The sequence below is a fragment of the Hippopotamus amphibius genome, chromosome 7 (genome assembly GCF_030028045.1).
Source record: "Hippopotamus amphibius kiboko isolate mHipAmp2 chromosome 7, mHipAmp2.hap2, whole genome shotgun sequence".
NCBI classification, from domain to species: Eukaryota; Metazoa; Chordata; class Mammalia; order Artiodactyla; family Hippopotamidae; genus Hippopotamus; species Hippopotamus amphibius.
Window position 1 is genome coordinate 130,739,583 of NC_080192.1, and position 22,398 is coordinate 130,761,980.

Genomic DNA, 22,398 nt, shown 5'->3' on the forward strand with positions numbered 1-22,398 from the left:
GGCAAGGGGTCTGGCTCATGTCATTCTGCCAGGACTCGAGATATGTGATTCTCTCTTTCTATCTGCAATTCTAGTCACACTGATCTATTGTCCCAGGAAAGGGGGCAGACTGCCACCCACAAATGCCCAGCTTCACAGGGAAGGAGGGGAGAGGCATATGGTTTGACTACTGAGTTAACATCCATTGGGCTTCCCTATGTCCCGAGTCTGTGCCACCCAATTAGCGAGATCCTTTTAACTTCCCCCTGGAGAGGGAGCCGGAGTGAGAAGCCCAGCGTCTACACATGGGGCTTGTGAAAATCAATGTGTCCATCTGTTTTCATTTGCTATGAAAAGAGGATAGAGTTCAAATGTGTCAGTGGCCCCAACAGGCTTAGTGAGATGAGGGTTTCCGCTGGAAGGCAGAATGCCAGGTCTCTGTCCCATTTGGTGAAATGTGGGGGCAGCGCTCCTCTGGGACTGAGCATTTCCTCCCACACTCAAGGCAGGGAGGGTGGTGCCCCCGTTGTCTCTAAAGAAGAGCAGTGCCGTCCCCTCTGATGGGGCCTGCAGTGCACCTGGCCAGTGAGGGCAGCCAGTGCCCCTGGTGGCACCAGCTGTCCCCCAGAGCTCCTCGGGTGCTGGGGGACAAGTGAAGGGACTCTTCCTCCATGAGCCCAAAAAGAAAATCTGGGACAGACCTAGGTCCTGCTCGCTGGGGTTGAGAAGTGACTCTTGACTTGGGAGGCTGCCTCCCCAGGTGGTCACTAGGTCTAGTCTTCTCAAAACATCCTCCTTCCTTCCTGAAGCCTGGGGCTCAGCCCACGCTCAGTCCTGCTGGGGATCCTCCTCCAGGCTGGATGCAGGTGAGGCCTGGTTGTTACGCAGCACTAGCTTTCACATTATCCAAAGACAGAGCTGCAGCTCATTTTCCTGCCGGGTTTTCACCTGATTGTCATAGGGATAGCGATGAGGCAGCAGGGGGTGATGGGGCAGTCCATCTGTCTCAGCCTGGGCTTTGGTCTGAGCTTCCCCATGGCCTCAAGTGCTCTTCTCCAGGCCTCCTTGAGCCTCCTCCAGCCTTCACTCCAGGGGACCCGACCCCTCCTGAGTGTGCGGGAGAGGGCCTGCCACTTAGGTACCTGTCTCGGGAGGGCTTATGTCTTCTCTTGGGCAGATCCTGTGGCCCGTTTCCAAGTGTTTCTACTAAATACACAAGCATGCGTGAGTACACACACACACTCTGCGTCCCTTTTCCCTGCATGTCTGTCTACACTGTCAACCCTGACATTTTATTTCCCTTCCTTACAAACTTTGTGCACAAATAAAAGTACAGTTTTGTTCTTCCCTGGGTTAGAAAATGGATGATGGTAAGAGCATGGGCTTTGGAGTTAGACCTCAGTTCAAATCCCAGATCTACTGGTTACTTAAAATTCTTGCCTCAATCCCTTCACCTGTAAAATGGGGGCACTCATGGCACCTGCTCCTCAGGCTCATTGGGAGGGTTTGCAGGAAGACATTAGACATCTCAGCAAGTCTCCTTGTGGGTGGGGTCTTGCCCTCGTCAGAGAAAGAAGACTAGAGTTTGAAACTAAATAAGGGAAGACAAAGGGCAAGAAGCTGCTGCAGCCTCAGCAAAGGTGTGAACGCAGGTGAAGGAGGAGCAAGGGACACAGTGGGGCTTGGCCTGGAGCCTGGAGAAGGCGCTCTGGGCAGGACGCCTGCACAGCCACGGGGCTGATGGGTTGGGGGGCTGATGGAGGGGATGATGGGCCTCTGAGCTGAAGGGGAGTCAGAGGCTGGTCCAGTGGACAGTCTGAGAGCCAGCTCTCCCACTCACGGTCTGATTGTCATCTTTATGAACTGCAAATCTGACCACGACACCCCCAGGCTTAAAACAAAGCCCTGTGACCCGGCTCCTGCTTCCCGCGCTGCCTCCTCCCCTCCGTCTTCACCTTGCACTTGGCATTGCAGGAACACCGGGTCTCTTGTGCTGCCTTCACCCTCTGCTGTCCCGAGGCCCTGCATCCACCTGCCTGGCCACTTCCCCTCTGGGTTCAAACCCAAGCCAGATGCCACCTCTTCCCAGGGGCCATCCCTGAACACCCCTGCCCCTGTGGAGTCAAGCACTGAGCCTGGGAGCCTCCAAACTTCCAAAGCTGCCCTTATCCTGCTCTCCCAGTCACACTTCTTTAGTTTCTCCCCCACCAGACCTCAGGCCCCCTGAGGTCAGAGACCCATCTCCTCCAGTGGTTCCTGCGAGACCTGTACCTGGCAGGGGCTCCTGCTTGCTTGCTGGGCAAAGAGTAGGGAATGACTGGGTTCCCTACCTCTGGCCTGTGGCTCCAGGTCCTCACCTGGGGGTTGAGGCTGGGGTCCGCACTGGGGTTGGGGCTGGTGCTGGGACAGGGTCCTCCATGGGGCCAAAGCGGTGAACGCATCGTGCGCCCCAGGCTAGAGGTGGGAGGGAGTCCAGCCTGAGCCACACCCTCTGCTCGTGTGAGTGCAGCTGCCTGAGAGGGAAGACCCTTCCTGGGGTTTGGCAGGCAGGGCTGTATCTTCCCTGCCGGGCGATTTGGGCCACTGCACGTTATGTCTCCAGGGTCACAGGTTTGGAGGCTCCACAGTCTCGAGGAGATGCTCCCTGACCACTAAGAACGTGAAATGCTTGAGGATTTTACATGGCCAGAAAGGAAATCACCTTCCTGTAGAAAGTCTGCTTTCCTCCCCACAGAAGGAATTTGTTTGCAGCTATTGGCAGAAATGGTGATGTGTGCTCATAATTAGAATGCGAGAAGTAAAATTTAAAGTGGCTGCAAGTTGGGACTTCCCTGGCTGTCCAGTGGTTAGGACTCCATGTGCTCACTGCTGAGGGTCCGGGTTCAATTCCTCATCGGGGAGCTAAGATCCCACAAGCCAAGTGGCGTGGCCAAAAAAAAAAAAAAAGGCTGCAAATTAACATGGCGATTTTGAACCACAGGGGTACCTCTGGGCTCTGCTTCGGCCTCCTCTCCTGCTGAGTGACCCTCCTGTACGCTGAAGACACAGCCCTGTCTCCCCAGACCTCAGATCTCTCTGGGTTCGGATCTATCTGTCTGGCTGCCTACCAGGCATCTCTACTTGGGTATCTTCAGGCTGCAAAAACTTGACGTGCCAAAAGCTCAGTGCATCACCTCCCCCAGCTCTCCCCCGACCTTGGTCCATGGACCTGCCTGTCTGTGACTTCACCCTTCTCATGTCCTGGTGCTTGCACTTGGGAAGCCCTGCCCATTCGCTCACTGTCACCCTGGTACGTCAGAGCAGGAAGGAAACCTGGACATCATTCCAACCAACCTCCTGTTTTACAGATGACAAAACCCGAGGCCTGAGGGAGAGAATGTGACTTGCCTGGGGTCATAGGACAAGTGGCAGAGTCAGAGGTAGAACCCAGGTCTCCCAGCTCCCAAGCAGCTGCCCTCTCTCCTCCAGTGACTGCCCCTGAGCCCCTGCACCCATCCTTTCCCGTTAGGGTCCCTGAGGCATATCCTGCAGTTCTCCTACCTGAAGGTGGGCATCCCTGTTCCACTTACTCTGACAGCCTCCACACCCTCAGACCGAGCGCAGGGCCCGAGCATGGAGGTCAGGGCCTGTCTGCCCATCCCAACCCAACCTAGCTCACATCTATCTCTGGGAAGCCCATCTCCCCGTCCCCACTGCTCATGACTGTCTCCGTCCTCAATTTTTTTATTCCAGGCAACCCATCCCTTGCCTGGAACATTCTAAAACATTCCAGAACATTCTGAGCAACCCATCCCTTGCCTGGAATGTTCTTCCTCCCTCTTTTTGGTCTTTCCAAGAAGCCTTCACTACTTTGGGTTCTCACCCAGTGGTGTCTCTTCTGTGTTGTGTGCAAGGTTTTGGTTTACGTGTTAGGTCTCTGAAGACAGTCAAAGAGCTCCTGTGCTCCTCCTGCCCACATCTTTCTAGCCCAGGGCTGGGCCATCGCTCAGTACCAACCTGCCCCTGCATCCTGCCCCCTCTGTGCTCTCCAGCTGATCTGGAGCAGGGACTGAGGCATACGATGCCACATCTGCAATCCAGTGGCCAGGTGCTGGTCACTGTCAGTTGAGAATTTGCCAAGAGTGGCAGCACAAGGACCTCCCTTGGCCCGAAGAAGCCACTGGCCGTGCCCCTTCACCCCAGAGCTCGTGCCCCTGACCCCTGTGCTCGGACAGAGAGAACCCAAGCACTGGGGGCGGGAGACCCGAGCTGTCCATGAGACTGGAAGTCACAAAGAGCCTGCCCCTTCCCGCGCGGCTGGGGCAAGCGCGGCTCGGCGCGGCTCGCACACCGGGCAGCTCAGCTCTAAGTGAAAGGACACAACAGATTGGAAAGGAGATGCCAGCCAGTGTGCCATCCTGAAACAAAACACAGTCACTCTGGGGTTAGTTGGCAAGTCCAAACACAGCATTGGGAAGCAAGCAGAGGTCCTGTCCTCCCACTCTGAGCACAGTCCTGGCTCAGCGTCCGCCCCGGAGAGGCTGCAAGGCAAAAGGAGCAGCGGCATTAATCTGCTGATGGGTGAGAGAAACAGGAGCGCTACCCTGGGCCGGCCCCCTCGGCTGCTCTCCCTCACTAAGGCGCTAGAAGGTGGCCCCTAACGTCTTTGCAAGGGTATGAAGCAGACAAATTAAAAAATCAACATAATGGAAAAAAAAAAAAAAGATGCTCATGCACCATTGAGACTCATTCGGGTAGAAATAGCCAGGGCGGAGGGCAGAAGGGGAGGGGAGCGAAGGCTGGGAGAGACCGTGTTTAGGACACGCCTGGTCTGTGCTCAAACAGCGCTGGTTTAGGCTCGGTGTACAAGTATCAAGACATGCAGCGTGAATGAGGCTTTGGCTACAAGTCAATTCTCCCCGACTCGGGCTGGGGAAAAGCGACCCCTTGGGTGCCTCGTGCTCCTCGGTGGGGGACCGTCTGGTCGATGTGCTTTCCTGGCATTAAGTTCACTATCGACAGCAGTGATGATGGTGTTGGGGACCCGTGCTGGCCCAGGGAGGGCAGTGTGCCGTGGTCCCTTAAAGTGGAGTCTACAGTCCTCCTAACTTCAGGCAGGGCTTGTGAGCCACTGAGAACACAGGATCCTCAGGGTGGGGGTGGGGGTGGGGCAGGGTGTTGTCTATTGCTGGCAGAGGCCCCTGGGGACCAGCAAAGCTGTGTGGGACAGGCTGGGGACAGTGGCTGCTCTGAGGCTGTGTGTGAGAGGGCACTGGGGAGGAGGAGGAGGAGGAGGAGGAGAGATGGCTACTGGCTCTGTGACAGGGAGTCACGCTTCAGGAACCTGCAAGAGAGGGGAGGAGAAAAGCGACACAAAAGCGTCCTACAAAGGAACAGACCCGACCACAGCTGGAAGAAAGGCAAACCTTTGAATCAGGTCCTTGAAATACAAGCTGCAGGAAGCTAGAACATTTTGATGGACTTCAAACTCTCTGCCTTCAACAACAATTTTCAGGTCTGTAAACGCTTTCGCTCTGCGCTGCTGGTTCAATTCCTTCAACATTTCTGCAGAACAGAGAAGACAGACAGGGCCAGGTTCCCATTAAGAGTTTTTTTTTTAATTAAATTTTTTTTTCAAGAAGTAGAGAAATAGGAAAATACTTGATACTGTTTCTTGGCAAGACTGGCTCAACACTGACAGTCAAAAGAAGTCACAAACATAATGCGTAAACAAGCAGCAACTGGGAGGAACTACATAACCAAAGGAAAAACGACTTTCAAAAGCAAGAAAAAAAAAAGAAAGAAAAAAGAAAACAAATACAACAAAACAAAACAAACAAACAAAAAAACCCCGGAAAAACTAGACCCAGAAATTGAAAGGCTGGAGAAAAGATTCCCATACTGACAATTGGAAACAGAGAGAATACATCATCACAGACAACTAAAAACTGTAATTTAACTACAGAACAAGTTCTCCAAATGCCAATGAGTGCCAATGTATTTGATACCAAGTAAAGCATGGCATTGTGATGTAAGATGGGCTGGATATGGTTCAAAGGAATAGAAACCACAAAACCTGCAAAAACAGCATCCCTTATGTTAGACACTCACAGCCATGGCTGGGGTGAGCTTCTTGGGGAGGGGCCCCGAGAAAGAAGGGGTGGAGTCGGGGCCTGGCAAGCACTTCCCTTTCACACTTCCAGGACGGATACAGGGTTTGGGAGTTGGGGGGGGGAGCAAGAAAGGGGCAGGGGTAGTCTGCACCTCCTCCCACTTCCTGGGTCATCTCAGGACCCCCACCCTTCACCTGGGTCTTCAGCACAGGGCAGCCTGGCTTGCAGCCTCGGGAGGTCCCAGGAAGTGGCCTCAGGGGCCTTCCCACCCTGATGCACACCTACCTTTGCCTGGTGGCTTGGCCACCTGGGGCCAGCACAGAGAGTGCCCCAGGTCCATGGGCTCGGCAAACCTGGGGATGTCAGAAGCTTCTCCCAGACCCACCTCAAGGCTCAGAAGGGAGAAGGAGGAGAGCCTGACAGCTACCCTTCTTAGTCTGTATAAACTCTTTCACTTGCAGAGTGAAGGCCTTCAGATGAAGGCAGCGCACCAGCCTCATCCTGCCCGCCTGCCCCTCCCCGGATCCCTGGACAGAGCTTTCCCTTAGCATTGCTGGGAGCTGGCCATCAGAGGTCCAGATTCTTGGGCCAGAATGACCTAGACTGTTCAGCAGGTGAATGGGAGAGGGTGGTTTGCAGAACTGAACCCTGCCCTCTAAGTCCCCCACCGGCACTCCCAGCCCTCCAGGTGGGTGTTTACTGCACCCTGGCTGGTGTTCTGAAATTACCCTCCAGTGTGCCCTGCTCCAGCCAGACCAGTCATCTCTGTCCTCTTGGGCCAGCATTGGCTGACTGCCAAGCTGCCCTGCTGAGCCCAGCTTCTCCTCTGACACTATGTCCATGGACAAGCCCCTGTACTTCCCGAGCCTCTGTTTCTATGTCTGTAAAATGGGGATGGAGGTTCCTATTCTATTCCTAGAGCTTGAAGATCAGATACTCAGGCCTGAGGATGGGAAAGGGCTTGTGGGCTTTGAGGTCAGCCAAACCCTTCTTTGAGAGGACACACTAGGCTCTGGCTCTGCTGAAGACCAAGGAAGATGGTGGGAAGAGGGGGGCTGAAGTGTTTGGGTAATGCTGAATCACTGTCCCCCACCAACCTCACATCAGGCTGAGCTGGAGTCGCTACAGGGCACGTGCAGAGGTGTGTGTCTTGGGGCGCATTGGCTGGGGACCATAAAGGCTCTCCGTGGAGCCTGGAGCAAGGAGACAGGCAAGACCCAAAGCACCAGTGGAGGGCATGGAGGGCGCTTGTAGGGTAGATACAGGGGAAGAGACTCAAGGGCTGGGGGAGAGACAGAGACATGATGGGTGGACAGGAGGGCTCAGCTCTCAAGAGCCTTGTGAGGGGGCTCAAGCTTAATGCTGTGGGCATCGGGGATCAGCAGGGGCTCCGTGTGGGGCGGTGATAAGGGTGGACTGCAGCAGCCGTGGCAGGGGCAGCGGAGGGGGCAGGACAGCATCCTGTGGAGAGAGCGCTGGGCCTCAGAGCCAGGCCTGAGGCAGAACCTGAACTCCGCCTCCCAAGTTGTGTGACCTTGGCAAAGTTAGCCAGGGTCCCCAGAGCCTCCGTTTCCCTCTCTGGTGAAGGTTAAAGGGGCTAGCCCATGGTAAGCCGTTAGCTGCGTGCGCGGCACATAGTAAACACTCAGCAGTGGTAAGTTTGATGTTTCTGTTGATGGTGGGGATCACTCTGCCGTCCAAGTGAGAACTGACAAAGGCTTGAAATACAACGGTGACGGAAGGACAGAGAAAGACAAGTATTGGGCTGTGGATGCCATGGCCGTCAGTCCTGGAGGCACCGTGGTGGGGTGGGGCCGGTGTGAGGACTACTTCCCCGCTTCCGGGGGGGATCTTCGGGAGGGGAGGGGCTGGGCTGAGGGCTGTGGGATGCCTGGGGAGGGGCGGCTGGGGCCTGGGCGGGCAGGGGACAGTGTGGGCCTGCAGCACATGGCTGCGGTGGATCCCGCTCAGGGGGCGCCTGCAGGGTCGGGCTGGGCTTAGGCGGAACGGCTGTGCTCACACAGCGGCCCCAGAAAAGAACCACCACCTGAATTCATTCCCAAACCATAAGCCAGATGGATGATGTCACCTTTTTGAGTGAAATCCCTTGGGGGGAGAAAGAGTTCTGGCCTGGAATTCCCGATTCTTGTTCCAGCTTGGCCACTAATTGGCTGGGTGACCCTGGGCAAGTTGCTCCAGCGTTTGGCGCTCAGTTTCCTCAAGCCGCCACGGGCACCTGCTCTGGTGGCCCCGGCTGTCGCCCTGCAGTGAGTGACGGATGCAGCCCCACGTGCCTGCTGAGTTAAGCGTGCTCAGGGGCCCGGGAGAACACAGCACTGCAGTGGAGGCCACTCCTTCTGGGCCCAAAGCATTCTGACTGTTTTGGAAGATTTTACTTCAATCCAAGGTCCCAGCAATGATAACATCCGCAGCCCCAGCCCCAGCAGCAATGCCTGCTGCCCTGGGAACCCCCAGCTGTATCTGGGAGGTGCTTGGAGATCCAGCTCATTGTAGCTATAGGCGCTTTCTACTCTCACTTTGCGGAAATCTGGATTTAATAGCTGGGCAAGATTACTCAGTTTCAGAAGAATTTTTCAATTTATGAAAGGGCTCACCAGGGGATTCCTTTTCACAGCAGGGCCCCAAGTGCATTCAAAGTATTGATCAGTTGCTACGTGCTTATTGCTGCCTGCGGAGTGCCCAGCTGGAGAGCGAGCCGGCATTTCCGGACATTACGACCAAGGATCCACGGGAGGAAGGTGGTATAGGCTCCAGTGCAAGCTGCCCTGCTGCCCACCCTGTCTTGGCAAAGGACAACCCCTTAATGTCTGAGGGGCTCGGAGGCCTGTGGGTTCCTGGGGAAGCCTTGGGACCAGCCACACGGTCTGCAGGCCTCGGGGCAGAGCCTGGCAGGGGCTGTGTCTTCAGCGTGGCCTCCAGCCGCAAGCATCCCAGCGCCCTGCAGAATCTGGCTGCCTCGAGCTTGTGAAGGAGAAGTCTTGATCTCAAGGTCCCTCCCTGTTGGCTGGCATCAGGGAGTTGTTTTCTGATCTCCCTGGCTTTGAGTGGGACCCCACACCTTTGCCATGCCCACCCAAGGGGCTGCCCTATGCCCTCCACCTTGCCCCTCCTTGGGGATCTCCCCAGACTCAGGCCACCTGGCAGGAAGCACACGCCCACCTGTTTGCTAGGCTTCTTCCTAGCAACCCCTCCCCACCCCTGCCCACCAAATCCTGCCTCTTTTACCACCTAGAAATCTCTGCATCGATTCTCTTCTTCCCCATTGACACCAGAGCCCTATGTGAGCCGCCATCCTCTCTCACCTGAGTCACTGCAGCCGCCTCCAAGGCTGTCTCCCCGTTTCTGGCCTGTTCCCCTCCAACCTACTACCACACAGCAGCCTGACCATCAGCCTCTGTTTAAATAAACTGTTCAAGGCTGGGGAGTGGGAGCAGGGCCCTCTGTGATGCCTCCCTTCCCCACACCCAGCTCCTCCCCTTGCCGGTGGGCCCTTCACTCCCCACCGAAGCATCACTGCATCCCAGGCAGGCCCCCCTCCATCCTTCACTCATCTCTCTGCCCAGATCTTTCTTCCTCCCTACTTCTTATGGCTAATAAACATTTTACCTTGCAATACTAGTTAAGGTGTTATTTTGTCTCAGGTCTCTTTGACTCTTTCCCCTGTTCCCACCAGATCTCCTTGCTCTCGCCGCCCTCGGCATCCTCTGCTGAGCATACTGTGTATTGTTAATTATTTATTTATATGGATGTCTCCTGCAGTAGATTGTATTTTATTTTTATTTTTATATTCAACACTTAGCACAGGGCCTGACATACGTATATAGCCGGTGTGGTAGATTGCAAAAATTCTTTGAAGCCCCTCCCATCAAAGGGTGGAGTTGTTTGCTCCACCTTTTGGATCTTGAGTGGCCTTGTGACTTGTTTTGGACACTAAACCATGGTCGAAAGGACACTGTATGAGTGTGAGCCACAGCCTCCAGAAGCTTTGCTTGCTTTTGCTCATTTGCTTGGGACCCTGCTACCACCACCATACGATCATGCCTGGGCTGGTCTATTGGAGGATGAGAGACCACGTGGAGCAGAGGTGAGTCCTCACAGATGAGCCATTTACACCCACTAGCCCCACACCAATATCAGCTGAGCCTGACCCAGATCAGCTGAGCCCAACCCAAACTGCAAACCAGAACCGTGATCTATAAATGAGTGTTTGTTGTTTTAAGCCACTAAATCTTAGAATTGTTTGTTATGCAGCAAGAGCTAACCGATATCGAAGGCACGAATAGGTGATGAACTTAAGTGCCCAGAGAACTTCTTCTGCGTCAGTTTCTCCTTTGCTGGTTCATTTAAGTTAATCCTTCTTGTTGTTGCTGTTGTAAAGTTACCATCCTAACCATTTTTAAGTTCAGTAGTGTTAAATACACTTATACTGTTGTGCAGTCAATCTCTAGAACTCTTCATCTTGCAAAATCGAAACTCTGTACCTGTTAAATAACAACATTCCATTCCCCTCTTTCCCCACCTCCTGGCAATGACCATTTTAGTTTCTGCCTCTATAAACTTGACTACTCTAGGTATTTCATATAAATGGAATCATACAGCATCTGTCTTTTTGTGACTGGTTTATTTCACTTAGCATAATGTCCCCATGGTTCATCCATGTTGTAGCATGTGTGAAAATATCATTCCTTTTTAAGGCTGAATGATACTCCACTGTATGTATTGACCATATTCTGCTTATTGTCAATGGACACCTGGGTTGCTTCCTCCTTTGAGCTATCGTGAAGAGTGCTGCTGTGCGGTTAATTCTTAACACCCAGTCACAGACATCTCTAACCACTGTACTACCAGGGAAGCGCTAGTCACAGACATCTCTAAATACCCCATCTCAAACTCCATTATACATGGCTAGGTTAAACCAGCTGTGCGGATCCAGCAGCAAGTGGCATCAGAGGGAAAGGAGACACTAGGAAGGGTCTGTCTGAGGCTGGATGCTTTGCTTAGAGGAGAGTGAGGCCACAAACGGAACCAAGACTGGAGATGAAGTTGCAGCCAAACTTCTGCATATTTTTCACCAAACGACGCAAGCTATTTGTCAGAGACTAATGGGCTGGTTCCAGCTGGACTAGAAGGGCTGTCTGAGGTGGTAATGAAGAGGAAGAGATGTCAAATATTAAAAGGCAATGAATTTCAGTGGCTTTGCAGCAGAAAAGTCCATTAAATCAGAGCCCCGAGAAAGGTTGTGCGGCCAAATAATTTTTTTCAGAGCTCAAGTAAGAACCCAGCTAGGTGATAAATGCACCCGATTCCATTGGTATTTATGACACATATTTGATAAAGGACCTGAAAAAATTATACACTCAGAGCAGTTGTGAAATATACTGAGAAAGCCCAGCACCGACTGTGCCAGGCACGCCCAGAGGGTAATTCATCTGGGAGCAGGAGCCTGACATGTGCTGACACCATGGGGACAAATAGTGGCTTTACACAAACAGAGCCTCCTGCTGCTTCTGCCACAGCTGGTCCGGGAGTGGCCAGGCTGCCAAGCTGGATGCTGCCCTTCCTCCTCCTCCCTTCCCCACCCATCAGATATATGCATCTCCCCCTTCTCCTTTTCCAAAGAGGAACTGGGCTCAGAATCAGCCCTGAGAGCCAGCTGGGCTCCAACTTCCTGGTAAGGTGGAATAAAACCACCTGTGGGCTGCAAGCCCAGCCTGAGTTGAGGGATGGGCCTTCTACTGGGAAGTTACCCATTCCCTGGGAGGGTTTGCCCGCAAGATGGGGCAAACCCTCCCAGGAAATGGTGTTCTCTAGAGAAGGGAATTGTGAAAGACTCAGGCTTCTTGCCTGACTTAGAGTTTTAGTGTGGAGACCTTCTGGTTGTCCCTTTGTCCAAATGGAAATTCCTGCCGTTTATCTGAAAGGGAACAAAAGCCCTAAGAATAGTCACCCCCTCTCACCAGCCTGCCTTTTCCAAGTCGTCCAACCCTGGGTGACAGACCTATTTCTCATTGGTGACATTTGGCACCAAAGGTCCTTTCTGTCCCTACAGCCCCTTCCCCAGGGCTGCACACCAGTGGGTGCTCGCTAAGCATTTGCTGGGCAGAATGAAGATTGCCTTCCAGTTGGAACATTCTAATGTCCTCAGAGATGATCTAAAAATCGTTTAAATTTTTCTTCTAAAAAATTTTTGAAACCCTCCTAAAACTAACAGAAACATCCCCTTCTCTTCCTCTGTCTCTTAGATTCAAGGACGACCAGAGGCTGCTGCCAGCCTGGGCGTGGGGGCGGAGTGAAGGGGAAACCTAGATCAAGCCACAGAATCACCATGACTGCCCCACCTAGAGGCCCACCCAGGCAAGGAATGCCTGATCCCTACTTCCTTAACTCCTTCCCAGGGACTCCCAGAGCCTTCTAGTCCCCGTTCTTTTTTTTTCTTTTTTCTTTTCCCTTTTCAGCTGTTATTTATTTATTTATTTATTTATTTATTTATTACAATAAACTGCATATATTTAGGGTGTACAATTTGGTATCCCAATCTCCCAATTCATTCCCCCCCCAGCCCTCCCTGCTTTCCCCACTTGGCGTCCATGTGTTTGTTCTCTACATCTGTGTCTCTATTTCTGCCTTGGAAACCGGTTGATTTGTACCATTTTTCTATAGTCCACATATATGTGTTAATATACAATATTTGTTTGTCTCCTTCTGACTCACTTCACTCTGCATGACAGTCTCTATGTTTCTAGGACCCGTTCCTAACCCTTGATTATAGCTTTACTTCTATTCATGTCCCCACACACCCCTCAAACCTCTCTCTAACTTCATGCCCTCTATGTCCCGTTCCTTCACTTGGGTTGTTTCTCTCTGCCCCTTTGGCCAAGTTTCCCCAACACTTGTTTCTTAGGGTCTCGTCCGCCCCTTAAGCCTCAGCTTAAATTCTATCCTATGAGAATTCTTACCGAGTTCCCCCATCACAGACCTCTCCTCTGTTCCCACATGACATTGTTGGTGCTTCAATTGCAGTAGATATACCTGGATGCCTAATTCCAGAGGAATGTGTGTCTGTCTGTCTCCTTTCTAGGCTGTGATCTTCTGGAGGGTTTGTCTCTCTGGGCCCCTGAACACCGGACACCATGCTTTGCACAAAAATTTCCTTTCTGATTGGAATTCAGGGTGTGTTTCAGACCAGATGCAGACATGTTCTGGGTGGTAAGAATAACTTCCCCAAAACATGATCCGAAAGAACTATTTGAAACGTCACATTTGTGTGGAATCAGATGGAATCAGATGGAAAGAATGTGAAAATCAAGCCCCTTCTAACTTCAGGAAACACCAGTGCTAATAATAACAGTGATGACCCCACACTGTTTGGCATCTGTGGCTGCTAAAGCAGGGTTTCATTCACCAGGTCCTCCTTGGGGAGGGGTTTATCTATTCTCTTCAGCTCCAATGGCTCGGGAGAGCCTTAAAGACTAACTGTCCCACCAGCTCTGCTGAACACAGGTGCAGCCTGGAGCCCTCAGGGCAACCCTTCAGAACAGGGGGCTTCATACACAGTGGCCAGAGAGAGGTGGTCCTCTCAAACTTTCCAGGGTCCCAGCTGCCTGGATGGTAAGATCTGCCCACATGTAGGCCAATAACTGGCCACCTTCACTGACAGCTCTTGCCTTGTGACCTTGGGGTAGGAGTCAAGGGAGTGGTATTTTGTTTGGCGAGGGATGGGGGAGGCCAGGGAGGCAGAGTGGTAGGACCCCGGCACCGGCCTGAGGAGCCTGGCCAGAGGGGGGTCCCTGCAGAAGAGGGGGCAGACTTTCGGCTGAGCAGAGAAGGCCACTGGGCCAACCCTGAGGCTGCAGTTGGAGAGAAATGCCTGGTTAGGTTAACAATGGCAGCTGTTAGTCCTTCCTGCCCCAGTAAAGAAGGTTCTGTCTGACTCCTTCTCCTGCTTTGAGGCTGGAAGCTGAGGGGGTGACTGGAATATTCGGAGCAGGAGCAGATGAAAATGTCATGGGAGGTGGGATCAGAGAGACTTCGGGTGAAGGCCAGGGCTTAGGAGAGTTGGGTGAGAAACAAGGTCAAGACCAGTGTGCAGAGAGCTCTGCAGGGAGCTGGCCCTCTAGGGTGACATGCTGGAGCCGGGAGGGCTGCTGTGCAGTGAATTAAACATCCAGGTGAGTCAAGTCAGGACACTGAAGGTGGGGTTTGCAAGGGCCTGGTGGGAGGCCAAGGCAGGTGAGCTGAGAGCAGCCATGGGGTCAGGGGTTTTGGAGGGAAAGTGGCCCCCTCCAGGGGCTAGAACTTGGTCAGAACTCCCTCACGAGGCGGGTGCCCTGAGGGGCCTTGGTCTTCAGGGCCCGGGGAGGATGAGACTGGGTCTGGCAGCAGGGACAGAGTTGAAATTGATGTCTGGAGTGGCAGTGGGGAGTGCTCCCCTCTGTGCCCTCATGGTGCTCTGTGCCTCTGTGAAGTGTCTTCTGCCTGTAGTATATTTAGAGACACAGCTTCTACTCCACTGGAGGGCAGATTCTTGGAAGGTGGGGGTAGTTCTTGGCTATAGGGACTAGAATCAAAAGGCTAAGACATAGCTAGGGCCATGTGAGAAACCAAGTTCAGCACCTTGGAAAGCTCCAAGGGTCCAAGGGTCCAAGGGTCAGGGCAGAAAGTGGGCTGGGCTCTAGAGAGGTTAGGGGTGCCCTAGCGCAGGAGACTAAGTCCACAGCTGAATGAGGCTGAGGCGTGGACATCCTCTTTTGGACGCAGACTCTGGGAACTTCAGACACCTTTTGTCTGTTTGGTCTACTTGTTTATCCATTAAACAGCTGTTGTTCGTCTCCTGTGTGCTGGGCATGGGGCAGGGGCCCGGGGACACATGTAAATGCACATGTTTGCAGACCTGGGGAGCTCACTGTTTAATAGGGGACACATTAAATCACTGTGATGTCAAGGGAGAAGTTTTAGTGTGGCAAGCACCAGGCAGAAGAGGGGCAGAGCTCTGCTCCGTGGAGAGCGGGGAGGCTTCCAGGGGGCTGGCGCTGGTTAAGCGAACGCTTGAAAGACAGGTAGGAGCTGACCGGGTGGGCTGGAGGGGCAAGGCGTGAACCACAGGGCATGTATGTTTGTGTTTGAGTGTGTGGTGTGTGTACGCATGTGGGCATGCACGTATGGCGTGTGTGAGCATGTGATGTGTGTATGAGATGCATGTGTGTGAGCATCTGTGTGTGTAGCTGTGTTTGAGCAGGCAGTGCGAGAGGCAGGCCCATATCAGGCTGTGAAAGAAACAAAGCCTCTTGGGGTCTTTATCCCACAGGAAACTGGGTGCTCTGGGTGGATTTCATGAGAGAGGGTGAGAGAGCCAGTTTTGTCTCCTACACGTAAAAAGGCTGCTCAGGATCAACTGGGAGTGGTCGCACCCCGCACACCCAGGCCCACCCCCTCACACTGTGCCTGCCCCTGTCGCCCCGGCCTTTCGCACACCATCAGGTGTACCCTCTTCCCACTGGCCGCTTTGCTCTTCCAATCCATTCTGATGCCCGTTTTCCAAATTTCCCAGGTCCGCAGTCAACCAGCTGAAACACATTTGGCAGGTACCTTCAAGGTGCAGGGCACTGGGGTGGGGAAGGGAGTGGCAGGCTGTGGGGGCAATAGATGAAGCAGACAGTTCCCGTCCCAGAGGAGAGTGCAGGTCAGTGGTGAGGAGCTGGACAAGAGCTACATGGCCGTCAGTGGGGGTCCTATAAGGAGAGATGGGCGGCCTGGGGATGACCAGGAAGAGCAGGGGGTGTCGGATGATGGCCAGCTATGTCACCGTGGAGGACCAAAGACACATGAGGAGGGATATTTTTCTTAAATTACTAGCTCACAGTCTAATACACATTTACCAAGGACCTACTATGCGCCTGGCCCTAAGCTATGAAGGTGAAACCAGTTTCTATCCTCAAGGAGCTCATAGTCTGATGGGGGAGGTAGATGCTGCAGTGGACATAGGTCAGTCTGGTTGCTTGGCATTGGAACGCCCTTGCTTCTGGGGAGAACCCCAAGCTGGGTGGGGAACGGCGCCTAGTCTCTATGGGAGTGAAGAGGAGGCAGCTGGCATGAAGCCATGAGACCTGGGCTCGGCCAGTCTGATACGCGTGCCCTGGACTTGGAAGTTCCAGGGAGGAGTGCGAGGCCAGCCAGCGACGACGACAGTGGCCGCGGGGACGGGTGGAGCCGGTGGCTTGGTGGCACTTGAACACCGGGGGAGACGGTGCCGGTGCACAGTCTCAATCAGTCCGGCCCTGTGGGGGACCCTCCTGTGCTGCTTCCGTTCCTGCCCCAATTCCCAGCCCAGCTGCTCAGCCTCGAATAGAGACCTGCTCTGCTGAACTCTGTGAGGGCTGTAGTCTGCGGTTGGCGTCCCAGGACCCCGAGTGGGACAGACATGAATTCACCCGTGTTACGCTGTGTCATATGCAGCGTGATGGACGCTCCTTTAGCAGAGCTGCGGGGGGTGTGGGGGGAGCACAGGGTACAAGTAGGTGACGGAGGTCTGTCTGTGCGGACCCCCGGAGCCCCTCATTAGTGCACTGCAGGGGCAGCTGGCGGTTGAGCAGGGCTGGAGCAGGGGTTGGGGACAGGCAGGGTCCCCATGACAGGCTTGATAAGCTGTGCTTAGAACCCACAGAATGTAGGCCTGGGAGGGAAATTTAGAAAAGCCACTGCAGTCCCCTGGGGCACAGAGGGGTGGGATGGAAGTGAGTCAAATGACTGGAGGGGGTGAGACCCTCCCCGAGGGGTCGCTGCTGTTGGGCGGGTGAGTAGTGAGGGTGAGGCGGGGCCTAGAGCCTGGAGGAGGCTGGAGGGGGCTCTGAGGTCTGCGGGGAAGCAGAACCACAGGACTTTGCGAGTCCGTGTAGGGCTGGGGCTGAGGGGAGGATTTCTGAGCACTGTCCCTGCCTTTGGTCCCCTGCCTCCAGGTAAGGCCTGGGGCATGACGTTCAGAAACCAGGTGCTGGTTGTGGCTTCTGTTCCTTCTTCATCATTGGACGAGCCCCTCAAACGGATGGTCCCCGGGACTTGCCTCTGGGCTGCGAGGACAGAGGCCCTCATCTGATGAGGCGCCCCCCGCCTTTGGCCTATCCTGCGCTCTGCTGCTACCGTTTTCCAGCTTTCTGTTTTACCATTCCTTATCTTAGAGGCAAGACATCAGATTTCTGAATACACATGAGAATCTGTAACTGGGCCCTGCCAGAGAATGTGAATAAGGAGGTGTCAGGTCTGCACACGTCCCCAGATGGGTCTGGACTCAGAGCTCAGCTAAGCGGTCGGGGAGCTGACGGAGGTGGCTGCCACACCCGCCAACACAGCCCAGCCTCCAGCGGAGAAGACGCGACTCCAGGTGCCAAGTCTAAAAAATGAGCCACCTGACTTCCTCATCTGGGACAGCAGCGAGAGTGCTGCCTACCCTCCCTTCCTGGCCGGCAGGCAGCCCAGGACAGGGGGGTCCACAGGGAGCCCTGATTCCTTCCTCCACTTCCCTGGGTTCCCAGAAGGGCCTGGGCTCTTTGCCTGGACTGCCCACCATGACGGTCCCATCCTCTTTCCCCGAGGCCCCGCTGACCCCTTCCACCGGCTCCTGGGAAGCCTGGGTGAGGCAGCTGTTTGTGTGGGTGAGCAAAGGGGCTGGGCCGGGGAGAGGCGACTGAGAGTCCCAGAGCCTCTGCACCCAGTACTGTAGGCCCCAGAGGAGGCCGTGCTTTGGAAACAGAAGAGCAACAAGGACCCAAGTGAGGAAATCATAGCTCAAGTGAGGGATGTAGAGCCCAACAACCAGACACAGCCCCAAAGCCGAAACTGTCACGCGCTACATCCCACAGAACCTTGCTCTGTTGCAAGCTTCCTGGAGGCAATCCCTCAAAGGTCTGGCCCGCTAGGGCTTTGGGAAAGTCAGCCACCTCTCCGAGGAAGGGACAGGATGGCACGGAGAGGGCATGGGAGGAGGTGCTGGGGAGGATGTGGGCCGGACAGGAGAGAGAGACAAGTGGAGGGGGACGCATGGCCCTCCCCCACGTGCTTTAGCAAAAGCCAGTACTTCCCAAGAATTCTGAGAGCCATGGTTCCAGCCAATAAATCAATAGTTTAAAAGGATTTGTGAGAATTAGTGAACCGGAGCTGGGAGTACAATCAGCTCAGTTACCCAGGTAAAGAAGGAAATGAAACGGAAACCCCAGATGCCAGGGGCTGATGGCAGCTCAGAGCTCTGTGAATCACATCACAGGAGAAGAGAACTCACAGCCTGAGAGGACGTGGGGCAAGGAGGCAGGGGAGGAGCGGTTGTGTGTGTGTGTGGGGTGGGGGTGGGGGTGGGATGGGGACCCCTCTCTGCCCCACTTGTGCCCTCTACAGTCTTCTCGGAGCGGGTGCCTCTCCGTGGCCATCTGCCCCTGGGTCTCCATCTGTGCTCACCCCTCCTGACACCCGTTCAGGGTCAGGTCAGGGGCAACACTTCGCCTCCTGTCATTTCAGGGGAGGTGAAAGCCTAGGTGATATTTCGTTTTTTTCCTATTGCTAATGGTCTTTAATTGCCACCATCATTCTAGGAAAAATGGAAAATAAGTGTAAAAGAAGAAAGTGTGGCATTGCCCTCCGGGTGATGAAGTGCCCGCCGCAGGGCCGGAGGGTCAGGTCTGCCCTAAAGTGCCCGGACCAGCCCAGGCACTACACCTGGGAGATACCACGGCCTTCGGGGAGGAGCCAGCCGCTGGTCAGGCCTGGGGTCGGCCTGCTCTTACTGCCTCGTCTCCCTGCCACGTATCCTGCACACCTGCCTGTCACCCTGGCCGGCGGGGCCCTGGGTGCACACCAGCCCTTGGACAAGGCACCCCAGGCCTGATCCCAGGAGGTCCCCAGAAGGGTCTCCAGGTGGGTTCTCCTGATGCCCCCTTCGACCCTGCTTCCTGGCTGCCAGCTCAGGCGTCTCCCCCGCCGTTTCCTCCCTTTCCGCGTGTGATCTTTGCCTGCTGAATTCCGTCTCTGTTAGACTGTGAGCTCTGGTGCCTTTCATTCCCTGAATTCCCAGAGCCTGGCACAGCCTCTGGAACCCACAGACGTGGGTCCCGGGGCAGCTCACACATGCTGGGCTCCAAGCAGCGACACACACGGCCAAAACCCTGATGCAGGAAGGACAGGCCTATCTGGGCACATGGGCAGGCTGTGCTTCTTGACCTGGGGGGTTGATTTCCCTGACCTGGGACCTTTCACACTGTTCTCATTATTTCAGCTGAGCTGCTGGCTTTAATGATATCCTTTTCTGCCTTGCCCCTTCCCCACAGGTATTTAGCCTGACAGTCTATTTTTCTTGAGGAGCTGAACCTATTAGACTCTATAATAAAGCCAGAGTGCTGTTTTTACAAACTCTCATTGGAAGTTCATTACCCAAGAGGCACTGTCCTGCACAGGCGGCGCCGGGCCTATGTCTTGGCTGCAGTCCTGGGTTCTGGCGCCCCCTACTCTGGGCGGGCTGGATGCAGCGGGTGGGCATCCCAGGCACCTGCCACTGTGCTCAGAGGCTGACTGAAGGTGGACACGTGGGGCGGTTCCACCCCCGCCTGGCACAAAGGCTGAGAAGCCCGGCCCAGCCCCGTCGCCTCCACAGGCTGTGTCTAGCAGGAATCGGCCTATAGGGATGGAGCGCTACTGTGTGCAAGTGGGGAGGAGACCAAGGCCACCCCGCTGTCCCGCTTTCTGCCCTCGTGAGCCTTCTTGGCACGAGGTGCAACAGTACACTCGGTGAGGGGATGATGGAAGTGATGGGAAGTGAAGGCCGCGGTGTGGACGTGGAGGGGCAGCGCCCAGCGGCTTTTTGGACAGGCTGTTCCCTCCCCTTCGTCTGGAACACCCTCCTCTTCCTCCTGCGGGACCCGTCTACCTGTCCCCAAGACCAGGTTCAGATGCTGCCTCCCGTCACACTGCACTAGGCTCACCACAGAGCCAAGGTTAGTTTCCCGTCTCTTAGGCCCTTGGACTGTGGGTACCCACGGGCAGGACCTCAGTGCAGGGGACCAGGAGGGTCAGGGAGGGTGTTTGCTGATAGAGTGAACTGCTTTAACCAAAAGGGGAAAGAAAGCAGAGTCCTCTGGGATTCAAGGATTCGAGCCCCTGCAGCCTGGCCACGTGGAGGGCTCCTGATCAGCTGGATCTGTGATCCCCTGACCTCTGACGGAGAGTCCTCCTTGGCTCCAGTGATAGCCTCTAGTCTGGGCCCAGGGATGGGGAAGGTGATGCTAGGCTTGACCTGGGAGCTGTCACTGCCACCCATGGGCCTGGAGCTTCTACAGCTCTCCTGCGGTGGTCTGGGCTGGCTCTCTCTTGGGGTGAGTGTTGCCTGGGGCGGGTGGAGGTGAGGGGGACTCCATGGGGTAGGAGGGTCTGGGTGGGTAGCTACAGCCCTGGCCCTGGGAGAAGCATCCAGGCCCTGGGGCAGGCTGGGAAGAAGGCTTTTCCCAGCGCAGCTGACCTAGACTTGGACAGGTCTGCAAATAAGGCTATAGAGTTCCCTCAGGCCTTGGGAATGACCCCACGTGTCCTAGCAAAGGCCGAGAGGAGAGGAGTGAGCTGGCTGCCACCAGAAGCTGCTCCCTCAGTTCCCATCTGCTCCCCTCTGCCTCCTGGAGGTTCTGAAACCAACACGTCCCTCCTTCCTCGGCCCTTCCTCGGTACAGCTGTGCCTGTCCCCTGTTAACAAGGCCTACATTGTCTACCCTGAGCTGCATCTATTAATGCAGCACGTCTGCACAGCGGGAGGAGACAGCAGATTTCCATTTCTCTGGTGGGTGCTGGGGAGGAGAACGTAATGGATTTTGATCACTGCCCCTAAAACCTCTCACTGCTCAGAACAGCTCTCAAAAGCAGAGCCCGGATCTGACTAGCCTCTGTACCCCAGTTCCTGGCATAGCTTCTGGCCTCGAACAGGTTTTGGATAAGGTTTGAATGAGTGATGGAGGGAATGAATGAATAGTTGCTGGACTGGAGATGGTGTCATGGAATAGGAGGCACTGAGCTGGGTCTTGAATGGATAGGATATGAGCCAACAAATCCTGAGTCCTTCTGTGGAGGAAGGCAGCCCTCAGAGTGCACAGCACAAGCAAAGGCACAGAAGCAGGAAAGCTCACGGAGGGACCAAGGACTCTGTGGAGTCTGGGCCAGCGGCCGGGTGGACGGGTGGAGCAAGGGCCTCAAGCAGGGAGAGTGAGAAACTGCAGAAACCTGGGAACAACCGCCCCGAGTACGGTAGGCATTTCCAGATCTCCAGCACTTTTCTTCCCCTAGGCAGCATCCATTAGGGAAAGAAAAACCCTGCAATCCCCAGGACTTGGCTCTCTCCCAGCCTGGGGAGAGGAACGGAGGGAGGTGAGCAGGGCTGCGTGGGCTCACACCGGAACACACTGTCTCCCTTGCAAGCACCCAATCCCCAGGCATCTGGGCAGTGATGGAACCATCAGCCTGGAAGTCATCTCGAAGAAGAAAGGGCCGTGCACTTGAGCCAGAACAGACCCGGGATCACCCTGGAGCACTCGCTACTCCTCGGGGCGGATTGGAGGCCCAGGTAGGGTCCAGGGTGACCTGGGTGGCAGGGCCAGAAGGAGCAGACAGGTCTCCAGATGCTCTGGTTCTGCATGATGACACAGCACAGAGATGGTGACGATGATGAAGGACACGGTGACCTTTTACTGAGAGCCCGCGTTGGCTGATACGGCCCTTCACACACCTCGCTGCTCTGAAATTTTGAGTGTCTTGAGTGTCTTGTACAAATGAGGGAAGGAGGCCAGGTGAGGTGCCTGGTGTCTCCAGCTGGAGGCTGAGGCTGGTTTGATCTGACACTGGCCTGCGCTGCCTAAGGCATCAGTTCTCAACCTTGGCCTGTGCATCCAACTCATCTGGAAGCTTTGAAAATAATACTGATGCCTGGGCCCCATCCCCCAAGTTTGTATTCAATGGTATGGGTGAAGGGTGATCTGGGCACTGGATTTTAAAAAGCTCCCAAGGAAATTTTAATATGAAGCAAAGGTGAAAACCGCTGGTCTCCTGCCCAAGTGCTGTTGTTGTTTTTGCCTTTTTGTTCTCATTCCTGAAATGTCCAGATCTGTGTTCAGAAATTTAGTGAAAAAAATAAAGTTAAGGAACGAGAGTTCGAAGAGCCAGCAATTTATGCAAATGAATGCAAATAAACACACACTTCCATACATATGTTTATGCAAATATTCTTGTGGTCCTTGCAAATCACTCACCCGCCTGCAAGCAGCTGCCTGTGATTTCTTGGTGAGAACCCTGG

General features: G+C 54.6%; 1 protein-coding gene across 4 annotated transcripts in view; it reads right to left on the reverse strand.

Moving 5' to 3' along the window:
* KLHL29 (kelch like family member 29) overlaps positions 1-22,398 on the reverse strand; it is a 310,874-nt gene that overhangs the window by 18,847 nt on the left and 269,629 nt on the right. For all 4 annotated transcript variants that reach the window (XM_057741378.1, XM_057741376.1, XM_057741377.1 and 1 more), the window contains one exon: positions 5,385-5,523. In XM_057741378.1, the coding sequence (XP_057597361.1) occupies positions 5,385-5,523 (139 nt within the window). The remainder of the gene's footprint in view (positions 1-5,384; positions 5,524-22,398) is intronic.